General features: G+C 42.6%; 2 protein-coding genes and 1 non-coding gene across 4 annotated transcripts; 2 read left to right on the forward strand and 1 right to left on the reverse strand.

The window, feature by feature from the left end:
- Positions 1–16: 16 nt before the first annotated feature.
- Positions 17–14,264, reverse strand: GLT8D1 (glycosyltransferase 8 domain containing 1). 2 transcript variants are annotated; one of them, XM_066350691.1, is made up of 10 exons: positions 14,127–14,264; positions 8,504–8,557; positions 8,323–8,421; positions 4,508–4,721; positions 2,461–2,578; positions 2,144–2,228; positions 1,830–1,942; positions 849–1,015; positions 650–762; positions 17–496 (listed from the first exon to the last, which is right to left on the reverse strand). In XM_066350691.1, the coding sequence occupies exons 2-10, from the start codon at positions 8,517–8,519 to the stop codon at positions 306–308; spliced, it is 1,116 nt and encodes a 371-aa protein (XP_066206788.1). In that variant the 5' UTR covers positions 8,520–8,557; positions 14,127–14,264; the 3' UTR covers positions 17–305. The 2 variants fall into 2 exon arrangements, with proteins under 2 accessions (XP_066206788.1, XP_066206789.1); XM_066350692.1 differs by lacking the exon at positions 14,127–14,264 and adding an exon at positions 13,903–13,925.
- On the forward strand, positions 10,978–11,053 carry TRNAD-GUC (transfer RNA aspartic acid (anticodon GUC)). The gene has a single exon. It is a non-coding gene; the product is annotated as a tRNA-Asp (tRNA).
- Positions 14,187–16,269, forward strand: SPCS1 (signal peptidase complex subunit 1). Its single transcript, XM_066350693.1, has 4 exons — positions 14,187–14,639; positions 15,005–15,064; positions 15,150–15,236; positions 15,803–16,269. The coding sequence occupies exons 1-4, from the start codon at positions 14,187–14,189 to the stop codon at positions 15,926–15,928; spliced, it is 726 nt and encodes a 241-aa protein (XP_066206790.1). The 3' UTR covers positions 15,929–16,269.
- The last annotated feature ends 1,518 nt before the right edge of the window (positions 16,270–17,787 follow it).

Raw genomic sequence — 17,787 nt, forward strand, 5'->3', positions numbered from 1 at the left:
AAAAATCAGATACCTATTGAAAAATGTAGGTTTCACTTTATTTATAGATGAGGCCACAGGTTACAAATTAAACACCAAGCAACAGTGCTGAACTAATACCAGCCCTGTCAGTCCATTCACCTCAGGTTAGTCAGCACTGTAGTAAACAAACAAGGCTGATGGGAAGAGGAGACGTGTCGTCAGTCTGTCAGGGAAGCTCAGTGCCATTTATTCTCTACCTAGTTGATATGTCCCTTTTTCCATGGGTTGCCACATGTATTATCTTCCAGGATTTCCTGAGAAATGCTTAAAGCATAAATTATATTTTACTTTATATTTGAGATCTCCATATGTCTTCGTAGTGGGCTGAATTTGCCTGTTGGGTCAGGAATATACCATTTTTCCCAGACATCAGTATATGAAGCAGTTCTTCCCCATGGCTTAAAGTGCCCATTCCAGTGGAGTAATTTGGCAGCTTTTACAAACTGGGGTGAATATCGTTTTCCAGCACTGGAGCCTTAAGGTTGAAAGAAGAAGAGCCAAATGATTATTAGTTAGAAGATAATGCCACATCAAACTAAAGAAGACTTAAGGAAAATTATATATCCCATCCCTGAAGATAGTCCTTTAGATACTTAATTAGCTTAGACCTTTGGTTATTTCTGCTTACCAAGGTGGCGGACATTCCACATTGGGTCAATGGTAGAGTGCTGTTGATAAAATACGATCAACAGAGGAGGTGTTGTGATGCTGCCAGCCAGTGTTCTGCTATATAGTCCCTCTCTTGGGGCAGATGACAAATGTAAGCTGTTAGTGAATACTCGTGACTACTTCCTGCTGAAATACAGCTAGGGCAGTTTTATACTTACTCTACATTGAGTTTCATCCACTTTTCCAGCTGATTAGTTATATTCTGTCTTTTCCATTCTGTCAAGTTTGCAACAAAAACTCCAGGATTAAATGAGCAGGTGCTGGCTTTCATGGAAAGCTTACGAATTCTTTCCTTTTTATAGTCAAGATATCCAATGTAATTGTACTGAAAATACAATGGGATATATAGTATGTTCATTGCTTCAAATAGGTACATACAGTCATGCACTGCTATTTAATGACAAGGATTTGTTCTGAAAAATATATCGTTGGGTGATTTGTGCTTAGTGTGCTCTGAACACAAACAGATGGGGTGGCATATTGCACACCTAGGCTACGTGTATATCCTATTGCTCCCATCCAGGCTTTAAGCCTAATACAGTGTGTTACTGTGCAAAACAACACAAGATTAAGTCAAGCACAAGAAAAAATGACAGAATCAAGAGACATAGTAAACATGAGATGCATGAGGTTTCTGCAGTGTAAAGGAATACTGACAGCATACTTTAATGATAACTAGTACATAAACCAGTAATATAGTTTATTTTATACTGTTCGTATTTGCACTGCAAATGTGAGTAATACATTATGCTTTGATATTAAGACAACTATAAAGTCAAAAGCTCAAATTATAATCTTATGGGACCCACTGGATATGTGAAATGTGGCATATGGCAATACTTTGACTACTGTAAAGAGAAGAGCTGCTTATTAAAAACTGGCTTCTCAGATCATCGGCAAAGGGCTCTACATGTAAAGCATATAAAAGTGACATTTGGGATTCTAGTTAGGCAGAATAAATCAGATGTTTAAGGAGAGTTAGGTTGTCAAGGCCATGAATGGATCTGTAGAATTGGCTTGAGTTGGGGAATGAAATAAGGGATGTAAAATGCAGCAAAAAAGGAGTTCCTTGACTTTGTGCTTCCATAAAAACCTTTTAGGGAGTAGAGTGTCTATAAGGACTCTAATAAGTAATTTACCTGGTTCCCTGCTCCACGGATGACAACTTTAGTAGAGGCTGAATCACAATCTTCTGAAAATGCAGCTGCATGTCCTGGCTTCAGTGGTGTATTGTAGAGGGCAAGAATGTCACCTGACAGATAAGGTGTAAGATTTACACTTTTGAGTTCTTCAAGATCCCCTATTTCTCCAGTTTCTAATGATGGCCTTTTATAGCAACCATAAATAAGACAACCACTACAGCCTACACTCTGCACAGAGAACAGCAATGATTAGTGACATTCCACATTGGGTCAGTGGTGGAGTGCTGTTGATAAAATACGATCTTTGGTACCTTGCACAATGACATCATCATCCATATATATGGCCTTCTTTGCACTGGGAACCAGAATAGGCAAGTAGAACCTTGCAAAGGTTAACTGGGAAAGAAAAAGGAAATGGGTATTGGCCTAGGATTCACCAGTGGCTGTGCTTTTATTCACTAGAAATTCCCCGAGTGCTCTCAGTAACCATAAAGGAAAAGACAGCCAAAGTTCACTTAGAATTTCCCAGGCTTGCTCCCAGGAACTTGCTTGTACTGTACCCTACAGTTACCCAGATATTTTATCACTTCTTAACAGTCACATACAAATAAGGATGCATAGAACTCACTGGTTTTATGGACTCTCCCGGGTCAGGATCCTCCTTTACTTTCCCTTCCAAAAGTTTAGTGTCAAAATTCACTACTTTGTACCTGATGCTTTTCAGGGTACTGCTGGTGAGCCAGGACCTAAAGGATTTAAAGCACCAAAATTTCAGGGTTTTTTGTGATTTTTTGTTTTTAGAGAGGGAGACAGATAAACATCAACTCATAGACTCATAGTTGTGTCACTTTAATTGTTCACTGATTGCTTTTCATATGTGCCTTGATGGTAGAGGAAATCAGGCCAAACCAGTGACCCCTTACTAAAGCCAGGAACTATGGGATCATCTCAATGGTCCTGTGCTCAAACAGGATGAGCCTGTGCTCAAGTCTGTGACCTCAGGGTTTTGAACCTGAGACCTGTGTCCCATGTGGATGCTCCAGCTACTGTCACCACTAGTCAGGCCCAAAATTTCAGTTTTAAATGATTATGTGTTCCCAAACCATCAGCCTTATCTTTTTGTGCCTTACAGAGAAATCCTAGGGACTACATAGGTGTTCTCAAGCCTCTTCAGTTCTGAGCCAAGAGATGGTTTCCACATCTGAAGAGAGTATTCCCACTAAAGCACCTTCGTGAGCCAAGATTCTATGATAATGGGTACTGCTCCCAAAAGCTCACTTTTTTTTTTTTTTTATCACTTTCCTGACACTAGAAACTTGTAGAAAAACATACTGTGGAACTGAGAACATCCCATCACCACATGAACCATTCAACTCTTGTCCCTCCCAAAGAAAAGTCAAAGTAGGATGATAGTGAATACTTATTAACAATGCTGATAATCAGTTAATGTATAGACAATTCATTGTGATGACAAAATAATTCTTCCACATGAGTCTACTGCCTGTAATAAAAGTAAATATCCCATTAAGAACCGCAGGTTTTTCTAGATTCATTTCAACTCATCACTGTATGCAAACTGTTAATTTGTGTAGTCTATTTTCTACATTATTTTAGATGCTTGCTGAGTTTTAAAAATATAGAAAAATAGGCCCTGGCCGGTTGGCTCAGCGGTAGTGTCTGCCCAGCATCTGGATGTCCCAGGTTCGATTCCCGGCCAGGGCACACAGGAGAAGCGCCCATCTGCTTCTCCACCCTTCCCCCCCTCTTTCCTCTCTATCTCTCTCCTTCTTGCAGCCAAGGCTCCATTGCAGCAAAGTTGGGGGGGGGGGGCTGAGGATGGCTCCATGGCTTCTGCCTCAGGTGCTAGAATGGCTCCGATTGCAGCAGAGCAACACCCCAGATGGGCAGAGCATCGCCCCCTGGTGGACATGCTGGGTGGATCCTGGTCGGGCCATGTGGGAGTCTGTCTGACTGCCTCCTCACTTCTAACTTCGGAAAAATACAAAAATAAAATAAAAATATAGAAAAATAACAAAACAGGAAATATGGAGAAGACAGACAAATGTTTTAGAATTTTGATAACTATTAACCTATTAGACAAGATGTTTCTTAGAATAAACTTTGTGCCTTAATTCAAAGCATGAATGAGACTGCTGTCCCTCAGACTGGGTTTCTATATTTATAATAGTAAAAACCATTTACTCAGCAATTATATACTAAGTGTTTTAAAAATATTTTTCTCATTTACTTGACACAATCCTCCAAGTTGAATATTTTCACCCCATATATATAGGCGAGAGCTCCAAAGTCACTGGGCCAGAATCTGTATCATTGTCTAATCAATTCACACTACCCTGCCACTGTTCCCATATCCCTTCCCACTCTAGATCAGAGCTACGCAGCATGCTTATAAGGAACTTGTGACAGGATATAAACCAACATGTTGCTTCCTCCACTGAGAAAATCTTACTATAAAAATACCAGCTTAACAGTGTACATAGTGACAGTTCATTTACATTTAGCATAAGTTCCTTAAATCGTTTCTGCTTTCATGTGGAATCACATGAAAAAACAAACCATATGTGCAGTTTATATGTGGTATAATCTCAAATGTATAGAGAAAGTACACATTTATAGAGCATCCTCTAGAGAATCGTCAGGCAAGCAGAGCTCACCGGAGATGGTCTGCTGTACCATTGAGCGTAACAATGTAGAAAATCACACTGGAGCGAGTGTTGTGCTGAATGCTGTTTATGGCTGCAATGGTACCCCCAAGCCTATCTTCTGATGCAGCAATGACAACAGGAATCTCCTCTTGCCTCCCATCTACTGCCTGACGGGGAGCATTTGGGATAAAGTCTATGGGCTGAAGCCCCACAATTGCTGAATCTGCAAAGAACACACAAGAAAGGTATACTGTTAAACACACTCAGGAGGCCCTGGCCAGTTGGCTCAGCAGTAGAGCGTTGGCCCAGCATGTAGAAGTCCCCGGTTCGATTCCCAGACAGGGCACACAGGAGTGGCACCCATCTGTTTCTCCACCCTTTCCCCTCTCCTTCCTCTGCCTCTCTTCCCCCCTCCCGCAGCCAAGGCTCCATTGGAGCAAAGTTGGCCCAGGTGCTGAGGATGGCTCCATGGCCTCTGCCTCAGGCACTAGAATGGCTCCAGTTGCAACGGAGCATCACCCCCTAGTGGGCATGCTGGGTGGATCCTGGTTGGGTGCATGCAGGAGTCTGTCCCTGCCTCTCTGCTTCTCACTTCAGAAAAAAAAAAACACATTCATGAGGTACTGACATAGAGCCCAAGACATGAAAGAGGTGAAGATTGTGATGCTTATTTACCTCATTCTTCCCCATTACAATGTGAAGTACACGGCCCAGAAATTATATTTCACCATATGTAACCAGGCTTTTGGAAAAGTAGAAGCAGCATTTAAAAAGAAAAAACAGGGCCCTGGCCGGTTGGCTCAGTGGTAGAGCGTCGGCCTGGCGTGCAGGGGACCTGGGTTTGATTCCCGGCCAGGGCACATAGGAGAAGCGCCCATTTGCTTCTCCACCCCCACCCCCTCCTTCCTCTCTGTCTCTCTCTTCCCCTCCCGCAGCCAAGGCTCCATTGGAGCAAAGATGGCCCAGGTGCTGGGGATGGCTCCTTGGCCTCTGCCCCAGGCGCTAGAGTGGCTCTGGTCGCGGCAGAGCGACGCCCCGGAGGGGCAGAGCATCGCCCCCTGGTAGGCAGAGCGTCGCCCCTGGTGGGCGTGCCGGGTAGATCCCGGTCGGGCGCATGCGGGAGTCTGTCTGACTGTCTCCCCGTGTCCAGCTTCAGAAACAAACAAACAAAAAAAACAGGTTGATAAAATTCTGATAAATTACTGATGGGAATATAACAATCTTTTTAGCAAATTTGGGTCACTTGTATCAAGAGGCTTAAACAGGTACATGGCCTTTGACTCAATAATTCCTCTTGCCTCTTAAGGACAAATCTGAGAGGTAATCAAAAGCCAACATTTTATTTACAATTGTGAAAACTTGGAAACAAAGTTTTTCAGACCATGAATCATGCCCAATAAGTAGGCATGAAATTTAATGGGTCATGATCAGAAGTTGAGTAGAAGAACAGTTCCTGAATTGAATTACAGAATACTGTATTAGAGTGCACCACACAGCAACTGCATGCTTGTGTAAACCTCCCATTTTACCTTTTATAATATATCCATTTATTTACTCAATCATTCATTGAACACTGTGCGTCTATTGCATGCTAGGCAATATCTAGGCACTGTGATTATAGCCACGAAGAAAAGAGACAAATCTCTACCACCGTGAAAGGTAGAGAGACAATAAGTGCACACATACAAACATGTGTGCTGTATATAATGCATTTCTTATTGTGAGATTGCATTAGAAAAGTCAGTCATTGTACCAAAAGACTTTTTCCTGTGGAAAGAAGTAAATTGTGGCATTAAAGTTACATATGAAGAGTTTCTACTGTCATGGTAACATACTTAGGATATATCATGTGGAGTTTATATATACAACTGCTTATAAAAATTAGGGGATATTTTATCACTTCATATTCATTTTGAAATATCCCCTAATTTTTGCGAGTAGTATAGTATAATTTCAACTGTAGAGAAACAATACAGAGAGAGAAAAAACTGGAAGTTACTAAGCCAAAATTTTAATAAGTTATTTCTAAGCAACAATCATTTATTCAATGATTTTTTTTTTGAGAGAGAGAGAGAGACAGGAACAAACAGGAAGGGAGAGAGATGAGAAGGATCAACTTGTGACACCTTAGTAGTTGTTCAATTGCTTTCTCATAGGTGCCTTGACTAGGGGGCTCCAGCTGAGCCAGTAACCCCTTGCTCAAGCCAGCGACCATGGGATCGTGTCCATGATACCATGCTCAAGCCAGCTATTTCAGGGTTTCGAATCTGGGTCCTCGGCATCCCAGGTTGATGCTCTATCCTCTGCGCCACTACCTGGTCAGGCTCAATGAATATTTTATTGAGCACCTCCTATGTACTATCATCCAGAGGCAAGGAAGATGAAGCAGTAAATAAAATGCCCTCATGGAGTTTGAATGCCATTTTCTTTTTTATACAGGAGCAAGCATTACCTTGTATACATATAGGGGTAATCAAAAGTAGGTTTAGAGTTGTTCACATGGGAAATAATACAATAATTAATAAGTAATATAAGGTTCTGGCTAGGTGGCTCAATGGATAACCCGGCATACCAGAGGCTATAGGTCAGGGGTCCCCAAACTACGGCCCGCGGGCTGCATGCGGCCCCCTGAGGCCATTTATCCGGCCCCTGCCGCACTTCCGGAAGGGGCACCTCTTTCATTGGTGGTCAGTGAGAGGAGCATAGTTCCCATTGAAATACTGGTCAGTTTGTTGATTTAAATTTACTTGTTCTTTATTTTAAATATTGTATTTGTTCCCATTTTGTTTTTTTACTTTAAAATAAGATATGTGCAGTGTGCATAGGGATTTGTTTATAGTATTTTTATAGTCTGGCCCTCCAACGGTCTGAGGGACAGTGAACTGGCCCCCTGTGTAAAAAGTTTGGGGACCTCTGCTATAGGTTCAACCCCCCAGTCAGGACACATATGAAAAGCAATCAATTAGTACACAACTAAATGGAACAGCTGATCGAAACAAGGAGTTGCTGCTGCTCTCTCTCTCTCACCCTTACCCCCCTCAAATCAATAGAAAAAATTTTAAAAATAAACTTTTGTATATTCACAACTGTAAACCTACCCCCCAATATATGTATATATATAAACACACACACACACACACACAGTTATGAAACATGCTATCAGAGAACTCAGTGAAAGGTGGGAAAAGCTATTAAGTCTTTTCATGCTCTGGTCTACTATGGTGTGTGGCAATCCAAAAATAATTTTTAATAAACACTCTGAAACCTCAAACATCCCTCAACACCAAGGCAGAGCAGTATGAACAAATAATTTTAAATAACTAGCAACGAAATTATATAATAAAGTGACTTTTAAAATCAGCTGACAAGGCTTTACGGATTTGTTTTGTTTTATAACTAGTGTCCGGCTGATACTGTTCCACAGGTACAGGGAAGTAACAGGTGAAGGAAAGTAACCAGACGGACACTCCAGTGAATGAACACAGCAGGCATCGAACACCAGTGCCACTCAACTGTTCCCACCTCTTGAAGCCCTGCTCTGCTGAATTTGAGCAAAAAGCAGCAACCCAGAGGCTTGTCTCTGGCCTCTGACTTGGTTGAAGGATCTTCTGTCAGATTAAACCCTTAGCAAACAACTGTACAGAAGACAGAAGAGGCAGGAGTGGGAAGGCTGCAAGAGCACACTGAGTACCACCATGTCTTATCCCAGTCTTTAGTCTTTAGAGCTTTTGTAAAGACAAGAAAGCTTTCTTTTCCTTTAGATGCAACTTAGGATGTGACCCAGGGAACTCCGGGCCCTCAACAGATGGCAAGGGTTCCCATACCTGAAACCTCATTCCTCAGCAAACTGCTCAGGCCAAGGAAGTTATGGTGCAAAACCAGTAAGAAGAAAACAACAGCCAGGACCAGGATGATGATGTTTACTGAAACACAAAGGGGAAAGCCTATATTATAGCTCTTTACCTTTTCACCAGGAATAAAGACATAACTTAAAAAAGAGCATACCTTTACGGAATGACATCTTTCTCTTCTGTCTTACATAAATATTAGTTATTAACCCTACAAAACAATAACAAGCCCCCAAAGTCAGTAGGTACATGAGAATTACCATTGAAATGCCTAAACACTTTATTTAGGTAAAAACACGTACATACTTTCTCCTAGAAACTCATTTTAAATTAACAGTTTCCAAGAAACCAATTCAGGATCTGATTTTTTTTTTTTTTTTTTTTTTTTTTTTTTTTTTTTTTTGAGAGATAGAAAGAGAATAAAGGAGGGGCAGGGAGAGAGAGACAGGAACATCTAGCTGCTCTTGTTTGTGCCCTGACCAGGGAATTGATTCAGCAACCTCTGTGCTCTGGGATGACGCTCCAACCAACTGATCCAGCCAGGACTTAAATTATTTTTAAAATTTATTTATTTGAGAGGGGGGGGGAAGAAAGGTGGGTGGGGGCAGGAAGCATCAACTCGTAAAGTTGCTTCCCATATGTGACCAGGCAAGCCGGGGGTTTTGAACTAGCGACCTCAGCATTCCAGGTCAATGCTTTATCCAGGTCAATGCCACCACAGGTCAGGCAATTTTTTTGTTTTTATTGATTGATTTTTAGAGTCAGAGGAAGGGAGAGAGGAGGAAAGGTAAGGGTGTATTCATTCGTTGTTCCACTCAGTCGTGCATTCTTTGGTTGCTTTCCATGTGTGCTCTGAACGAGGATCGAACCCACAACCCCATCATTTTGGAACAAGGCTCATAACTGATTGAGCTAACCCTCCAGGGTCAGGATCTGAATTTTTAAAGTAGTCATGATAATAAAATATTTCCAAATAACTTAGAAAAATAAGATAGACATACATTATATGCCTCTAGATGAAAAGCAAAATAAATTCTACCAAGAGAAATACCAGGGGTCTGACCACTACAGAAAGTATAGAATGCATTTGTACTTAAAATTCTTTGTTAAAATTAAACAGGGACTCTGTTGTCTATGATCAAGTAACCTGAGGTCAGCCTCAGTAGTACAAAACATCCCTGTTCTAAGTTGTATCTCATTCACCTCTAACTGGAATTAAAGAAAATGGGTGAAATCCTGACCTGTGGTGGTACAGTGGATAAAGCGTTGATTTGGAATGCTGAGGTCACTGGTTCAAAACCCCATGCTTGCACAGTCAAGGCACATATGAGAAGCAACTATGAGTTGATGCTTCCTGCTCCTTTCCTCCCCCACCCCCAGCTTTTCTATCTCTCTGTCTCATCTCTGTAGAAATCAGGAAGAAAAGAGAGAAAAATAGAACATTTTCCACCTTCATTAAAATCATAACAGGAAAAAAAAAACTACAGCAGAGAAACATAATTACAAAAATTCACATAATCCAATTTTGCTATCAAAAGTTTATAGAATAAAAAAACCCAAAACAAAAAATTTAGAGTGCTATTCTCAAAAAATTAAAATCAACTAAAAGAAAAAATTAGCTTCTTCCCTGTGGCTTACACTCCCCAGTCCATCTCATGCTTCCACTTTTCAAAACAAGTCACTCAGTAGAAACAAGACTGTAGGTGGTACTAAATTAACTATAAGATTTCTACAACAATCTCTGGGTAATGCTTCCTTAAAAACAGATTTTATAACAACCAGGATATTATGATCCTACATTTGAGAGTTTTACCCTACTTCATCTCCCACAGGAGTACCTAACATTTGCAAAAGGCTATAACTTTACAAAGCATTTCTTTAATATAGCATAGTTCTAAAATAAAAGTTTGAATTAATTTCACCTTAAGTAAAGTATGTGCATATCAGGCACTTGATTTTTCAAGACCTTTGAAAACAGAAGAAATATATTGAAGGGTTGTTTAAAAAACTGGGGATCATAGGCCAGATTACAAATTTGAGAAAATAATTCATATTTCCCAAGAACAATCTAAAATATTCTGTCTCCTTTCCTTTTAGAGTAGTACATACAAAGTACATTATCAGTGAACTTCCTCTCTAAAGAATACACATCACAACATACTGTAATACAGCCCTATGCTATCACATTGTGGACTGGGCAGTACGTAGAGAAGCTGGCAGACTGGGATCTGCTCAAAACTCTAACATCTGCCAACTTTCATTAAGGCTGAGGAAAACTATCTCATCCAAGTAAATCTCATTTAATTAATGGTATAAGGGACAGTATTTTAGACCAATAATGTCCAGTAACAATTACTTACAGGTAGTATGTGAATCAAGAAGCACATGTGTGAGTGCTATTCCAGTTAGCTAGACACAAGAAAAACACAATCCTAGCAGGTATTTGATGTACTTAAGTAGCTAAGCATAGCAGAAACCACTTGCTCCTAAAACTCTTCCAGTTATCTATATGCAAAATGCCAATTATTATGGAGTATGTCCAACCCATTGTTCCTTTCCTGGTGATATTCCTGGTAATGAATTTGTTGATCTGGGTTAGAAGGAATTTATTCTCAAAATAAAACTGAATGGGCCCTGGCCGGCTGGCTCAGCAGTAGAGCGTCGGCCTGTCGTGCGGGGGACCCGGGTTCGATTCCCGGCCAGGGCACATAGGAGAAGCACCCATTTGCTTCTCCACACCCCCCCCCCTTCCTCTCTGTCTCTCTCTTCCCCTCCCGCAGCCAAGGCTCCATTGGAGCAAAGATGGCCCGGGTGCTGGGGATGGCTCCTTGGCCTCTGCCCCAGGCGCTAGAGTGGCTCTGGTCGCGGCAGAGCGACGCCCCGGAGGGGCAGAGCATCGCCCCTAGTGGGCGTGCCGGGTGTATCCCGGTCGGGCGCATGCGGGAGTCTGTCTGTAAGTGAAACAAGTTGATGCTTCTCTCTCTTCCCTACCCCTTTTCTGTCTCCCTTCTCTCTGTCTCAAAAAAATCAGTGGGAAAAAAAGAACTGCATGTAGACCCTGGAATATATAATAATGGCTTATATTTTTGTTAAGAGTACACAACAGTATACAATTTGATCAGCAATATTCAAATTGTTCACTATAAAAATTAATACTTTTTTGTTTAGACATTTAAAAAATAATCTTTACATTACCGATTCACTCACAAAGCACACACACACTCTCACACACTTAACCCAAACATTTGGGTTAAGAAACCTTAGGAGGCCTGACCAGGCGGTGGCGCAGTGGATAGAGCGTCGGACTGGTATGCAAAAGACCCAGGTTCGAGACCCCGAGATCACCAGCTTGAGCAAAAAGCTCACCAGCTTGACCCAAGGTCACTGGCTGGAGCAAGGGGTTACTCAGTCTGCTGAAGGCCTGCGGTCAAGGCACATATGAGAAAGCAATCAATGAACAACTAAGGTATCCTAACGAAAAACTGAAAATTGATGCTTGTCATCTCTCTCCGTTCCTGTCTGTCTGTCCCTATCTATCACTCTCTCTGTTTCTGTAAAAAAAAAAAAAAAAAAAGAAACCTTAGGAGGAAAGAAGACTTTTTTTAAAATTTACTTGTTACCTGCATTAGTACTCACATTCAACAGCTGTGCTCACCTTTTCTGCTTTCCCCCATTACTATATACATGAAAGGTCATTCCACTGATGCTCTGTAACCTAGAATTGCTTCCTTGGTGCAGCATCAGCAAACTCTCTCCTCTCTGCTGGATCACACACATCAGCATATTATCATGCCCTAGTATCTTCCACTTCATTTTTTTAAAAAAGAGAGACACTCCTTCCCCACTACAGTTGACCCACAGATCCATCTCTGCATCCCCTCATCCTAAAAAACTGAAGGGATTTACAGTCTGTAGCTCCACTTCCTCTCTCTTTTTCTTTAGCCTCCTCCCTACTTTTATCCCTACTGCTCCATTCAAACTGGTCTTGTCAAAGTCACCAAAGACCATGGTCATTTTTCTGTCCTCCTCTTTCCTATCAAGGAAGTTCATCCTACCCCCAATTATGAAATCGTTTCATTTGTTTATTTCTGCCTTCCCTGACTAGTATGTAAGCTGTATGAAAAAAGAGACCCCAGTGAAAGTGTTTACTGATGTATCCACTCCATCTAAAACCACACCTGGCAAATGGTAGTAGGTATGTAATGTTTGAGGAATGATTGATCTTGTTAATTTAGGAGCAAGAAGGCTGGTTCTCAACTAAGAAAAGGAATACAGCCTGGCCTGTGGTGGTGCAGTGGATAAAACATCTACCTGAAAAAAACAAAAAAAAAACAAACAAAAAAAACCCCATCTACCTGGAACGCTGAGGTCACCAGTTTGAAACCCTGGGCTTGCCTGGTCAAGGCACATGTGGGAGTTGATGCTTCCTGCTCCTCCCCCCTCCTTCTTTCTCTCCTCTTTAAAATGAATAAATAAAATTTTTTTTAAAAAAAAGGAATGCAATGTTTCATGATAATGATGAAAACAAATTCCAGTGTAAGAAAGGGCATGGACTTTCATGGAGATCTCTCTCAAATAGAGCCTGGTAGGCAATTTCCTTTTCCCATCCTATTTGTCTAGTTCAAATACCATAAGTCTCTACAACTACCACCCTGTGAAGTGCATTTAAAGAGGGATAACACAGAGGGACATGTCTACTTCTACACAGGACAAAAAAGTCGTTCAGTGTCTCCCAGGCTGAAAAATGGCACAGCACTAAATAAATTCATCTACTTTTTCCTATCTCTTTATCTGGCTAGGTCCAACTTGGCTTTCGGGAGTCAAGGGAGCGCCCCTCAAAACTAATTTCAGGTGCACCTCCCCTCAGTTCCCACATCTCCTGGGCCTCCCTATCTAAGTATGTCGGCTGTCATATATTTCTGGGATTGTGTGGCTGTCTCCCTTGACACACTCTGGTGCTAGAAAGGCAAGGGCCATGTGCTGATCACAACCATATTCTTGGCCAATTGCCTGGCACAGAAGAGAAGCTGTGAATGTTTGTTGATCACATCAATGAGGGCGGCAGCCACACACCAACCTGCCTTGGGAGTGCCTATTATCCCACCGTCTGTAACCCTTACGTACAAGATTGCATAGAGGCCAGAGAGCCTGCTAGGATGCGCAGGCGCAGGTTCTCCAGAAACGTTTATCTCCGAAATATGGGCAACCCACCTAGGGCCTATGATTTTGAAACAGACTACGGCCTTGAGAGAGAGGCAGAGAGAACCCCTTGGCTCGTCTTTACCCGCAAGGGCCAGTGAAGTCAGTGAACGGGCTGATAGGCTCTCTCCACGGGGCAAGGAACCGCCCAAGGACCGGGTCCCGTCTCCGAGGAAATTCCACTTCTCTAGAGAATATGGCTTGGGGTATTCCCCTCTAAAGTCTAGAGGTCAATAGGGCCCCCTTGCGTTTAGGAGAGATGGGGCAGTGACGCTCCGAGGGTTCCCCTCGGGCTCTAAGAGATTCCGGGACCGGGAAAACCAACAGCCTTCGGACGCTCCCTGCGGCCGCCCTTACCTGCAGCCAGAGGAGGAGGAGGCGGAGGAGAAGGAGCCACCGCCCGCACCCCCGCCCGCCCCGCCAGCTCAGCGCCCGCACAGCAGGCCCCGGGGCCCAGTCCGCCGCCCGGCCGCCCGCGGTCCCTGCACTCTGACCGAGTCCGTACACCCACTAGCTCCCCGACCGCCGCGCAGTTCCACAAGCGCCTGCCCCCCGCCGCACCGACAGCGAGAGCTTCCCACCTAGCAGGCACCGCGGGGCAGCCCCTCTGCCGGGGTCCTCGTCAAGAAACGCCTGTTGTCATGGAGACGGGGGCGCGCCGGCAGCCGTTAAGTCCCAGAGGCGCAGTCCAGGACAGTCTGTGGGGCTGTGGTCGCGGCTCCCAGCACCCAACAGCACCGACGGCGAACCCTTCACCAGTGCGCAATGCCTCAGCTCGGCCTTCGGGGTCACCAGCTCGGGCCCTGCGGGCAGCGCGGCAGAATCCAGCCGGCTCCGTTAGCGCAGGGCGCCTAACGATGGCGCAGGGCGGGGCCTCGGGCTGTCCGGCCCAGTCTGAGACATCCGCTTCCGGGGCTGGGGCCATCGCACCTCCCGGCTGGCTAGGCTCAGACAGCTGTACCCGATACCAGTCTCCTAACCGTGGGGTCCCTGAGTCGCAGCCGCCCTTGCCTTGCTGCCGGACGCCAGCACTCTGCTGCCCGCCTCCTCGGACAGTCATGCTGGGGCATCTGAACTCGCTGCCCACACAAATGGTGAGGGTGCGGCCCGCCACGGCCCCATCATCCAGACGCTGCTCGCCAATCTGGCAGCTTCGCAGCCTCGTGCCAGACCGAGGCGCTGCATCGCGGTTCCTGGTCCAGATGGTTACTTCACGCCCTTTTCACCGGATTGTGCCTCCTGGGTCCCCCTCTCCCTTCCTCTGCGAGAATCCCCCTGCCCGTGCTCCGTTAGGATGCTTCACTGCCCCCAGGAAGCCCAGAATTAAGTCTTTGCCCAGGTCCTTGGGGGAACCCCTGATGTTGGCGTTGCCCTGTGCTAAAGCTGAGAAGATAGGGCAGAAATTGTATCTCTTCGGTAGTGAACCAGTCAATTGCTTTACTCTTCTCTTCACTTCCAGGATTACAAGGGCCAGAAGCTAGCTGAACAGATGTTTCAGGGGATTATTCTTTTTTCAGCAGTAAGTTCTAGTTTTGCATAACCCCCCTTTTTTTTTTTCTTTCCCCCCCACTAGCCTTCCTGTATTTAATATTCTTTGTCTCTAGATCGTTGGATTTATCTACGGGTACGTGGCTGAACAGTTCGGGTGGACTGTCTATATAGTTATGGCCGGATTTGCCTTTTCGTGTTTGGTAAGAAATTTGTGGGTGTTTGAATGTTAGTGGTAACTTGGGTTGTGTGAATTGGGTCGTTTTGATTGGACCTATTAGTGAAAACCAGCAAGCACCAACTTTTCCCTCATCCTTTTCCATCAATGTTTCCCCGTGCTATCATTAGAAAAGTAGAATGCCAAATAGTGTCTGATGAGGTAAGTAAGCTGCATAAAAGGAGACAACTCATTTATTTTGGCAGCTGCTCCAAGCAGTAACTTTATTTATTTATTTATTATTTATTTATTTATTTATTTATTTATTTACAAGCAGTAATTTTAAGGTCAAAGCTAGCAGGAATTTCTTAAGGTCTTCACATTGTTCCCTCCTTACGTTTCTTTTAGCTTTTAAATATGTGTAAACAGTGAGGCTTCTTCCCCTCACTTAAAAATACCTTATCTGGGCTGGCAATGCCACAGAGTTTTCATAGGAATGTCAAGTTTTGTTGTTTTTACCTTTAGTATAGGAGTCATTTGGGAGCCAGGCATTATACATACTGCTCTTTAATGGCTATATATAATTGATGCATTTTTTCTGTTCTGACCCAGCTGACACTTCCTCCATGGCCCATTTATCGTCGGCACCCCCTCAAGTGGTTACCTGTTCAAGACTTAGGCACAGAAGATAAGAAACCAGGGGAAAGAAAAATTAAGAGGCATGCTAAAAATAATTGATTGGGAGTTTTCATGATTCCGCTTTACTGTTGCACCTGCTTTTGTATCTTGTGAAATGAGCTCAATTTTCACACCCAAAACACGAGCTAAAAACTAGCTATGCTCTTCTGGTACAGCTGTGTATATATTTTGTTTCCTTTATATGTTCTAGACCTCTTCATGAAATCTTTCTTTGAAATGGAGACCCGAAAATACAAATATGCAAAGTTCCTTTCGGGTCTACAAAAATAACGAATATATGCCTCATAAATGGTAGTACAATTTAATTATCAAAGTTTTATAATTCATTAAGCTGTTTTAATAGCTTCAATTAAAACTAATTGTGCAAGTCTGTGTCTAAAGAGTCTTTTGTTCATTGTTCCAAGACTACTAGTAATAAAAGCCAAAGTTAGAAGTTTGTGGTTCTGGAAGTGTCAGTAACCCCCATTTCTATTTTCTGTAGCTTTAAGTTCCTAACATAATTCTTTCTTAACAACCACAAGCACTTGATGAAAAAATTTACGAATTTAAATTTCTGATAAAGTATAAATATAAATATTTTAGTGCCACTAAAATAAGGTTGTTAAGCAGAAAACATTTAATTATGCTTTACTTTTTTTATTTGGGTGGACCAAAATAAAACCTAGGAAGCTATGTTTTGTTTGTTTGTTTTTCCAAATTTTATTTATTTATTTTTACAAGGACAGAGAGAGAGATAGACAGGGACAGACAGACAGGAACGGAGAGAGATGAGAAGCATCAACCATTAGTTTTTCATTGCGCGTTGCAACACCTTAGTTGTTCATTGATTGCTTTCTCACATGTGCCTTGACCGCGGGCCTTCAGCAGACTGAGTAACCCCTTGCTGGAGCCAGCGACCTTTGGTTCAAGCTGGTAGGCTTTTGCTCAAACCAGATGAGCCCGCGCTCAAGCTGGCGACCTCGGGGTCTCGAACCTGGGTCTTCCACATCCCAGTCCGATGCTCTATCCACTGCACCACTGCCTGGTCAGGCGCTATGTTTCTTTTTAATGTTTTTATTTATTGGTTGTTTTTTAAATTTTTTTTTTTTTTAAGAGAGAGAAAGAAAGGGGGGTCAGGAACAGGAGGCATCAACTTGAAGTAGTTGCTTTTTGTATGAGCCTTGACAAGGCAAGCCCAGGATTTCAAACCAGCAACCTCAGCATTCCAGGTCAACGCTTTATCCACTGTGCCACTACAGGTCAAGATGAAGCTATAAATTCTTTTAAAATTTTCCAAAAAGCCAAAGAGAAAATATTCTAAGTCTTATGTGAGAGATGGGAATGGGAGAGTTATTATAGATTATATAATTCTATTTAATACCAGGATACAGAACTTCCAAACTATGAAATATAAAAAGAGAGCAAAGATTTTAATACAGCAACGGTCAGGAAAGGTTAAAAAAAATAAAAATTAAGAAGGCATAGATACATAGACCAAGTATATCATTAAGTATAATAAATGTGACTTAAAAGTTAGCTCCCACGTAGGGTTAAAAATCAGGTTACCTCATGTTCTCAAAATGACACCCAATGGTCAAAAACAGGACAAAGATATACTAGACCAGGGGTAGCCAACCTTTTTATACCTACTGCCCACTTTTGTATCTCTATTAGTAGTAAAATTTTCTAACCGCCCACTGGTTCCACAGTAATGGTGATTTACAAAGTAGGGAAGTAACTTTATAAAATTTATAAAGCAGTTACAGCAAGTTAAAGCATTTAATAATTACTTACCAAGTACTTTATGTCAGATTTTCGCTAAGTTTGGCAGAATAAATCTTTATAAAACTTACTATAGTTAAATCTTTTTATTTATACTTTGGTTGCTCCACTACCACTCACCATGAAAGCTGGAACGC

This window comes from Saccopteryx leptura, chromosome 10 (genome assembly GCF_036850995.1).
Source record: "Saccopteryx leptura isolate mSacLep1 chromosome 10, mSacLep1_pri_phased_curated, whole genome shotgun sequence".
Taxonomy (NCBI): domain Eukaryota; kingdom Metazoa; phylum Chordata; class Mammalia; order Chiroptera; family Emballonuridae; genus Saccopteryx; species Saccopteryx leptura.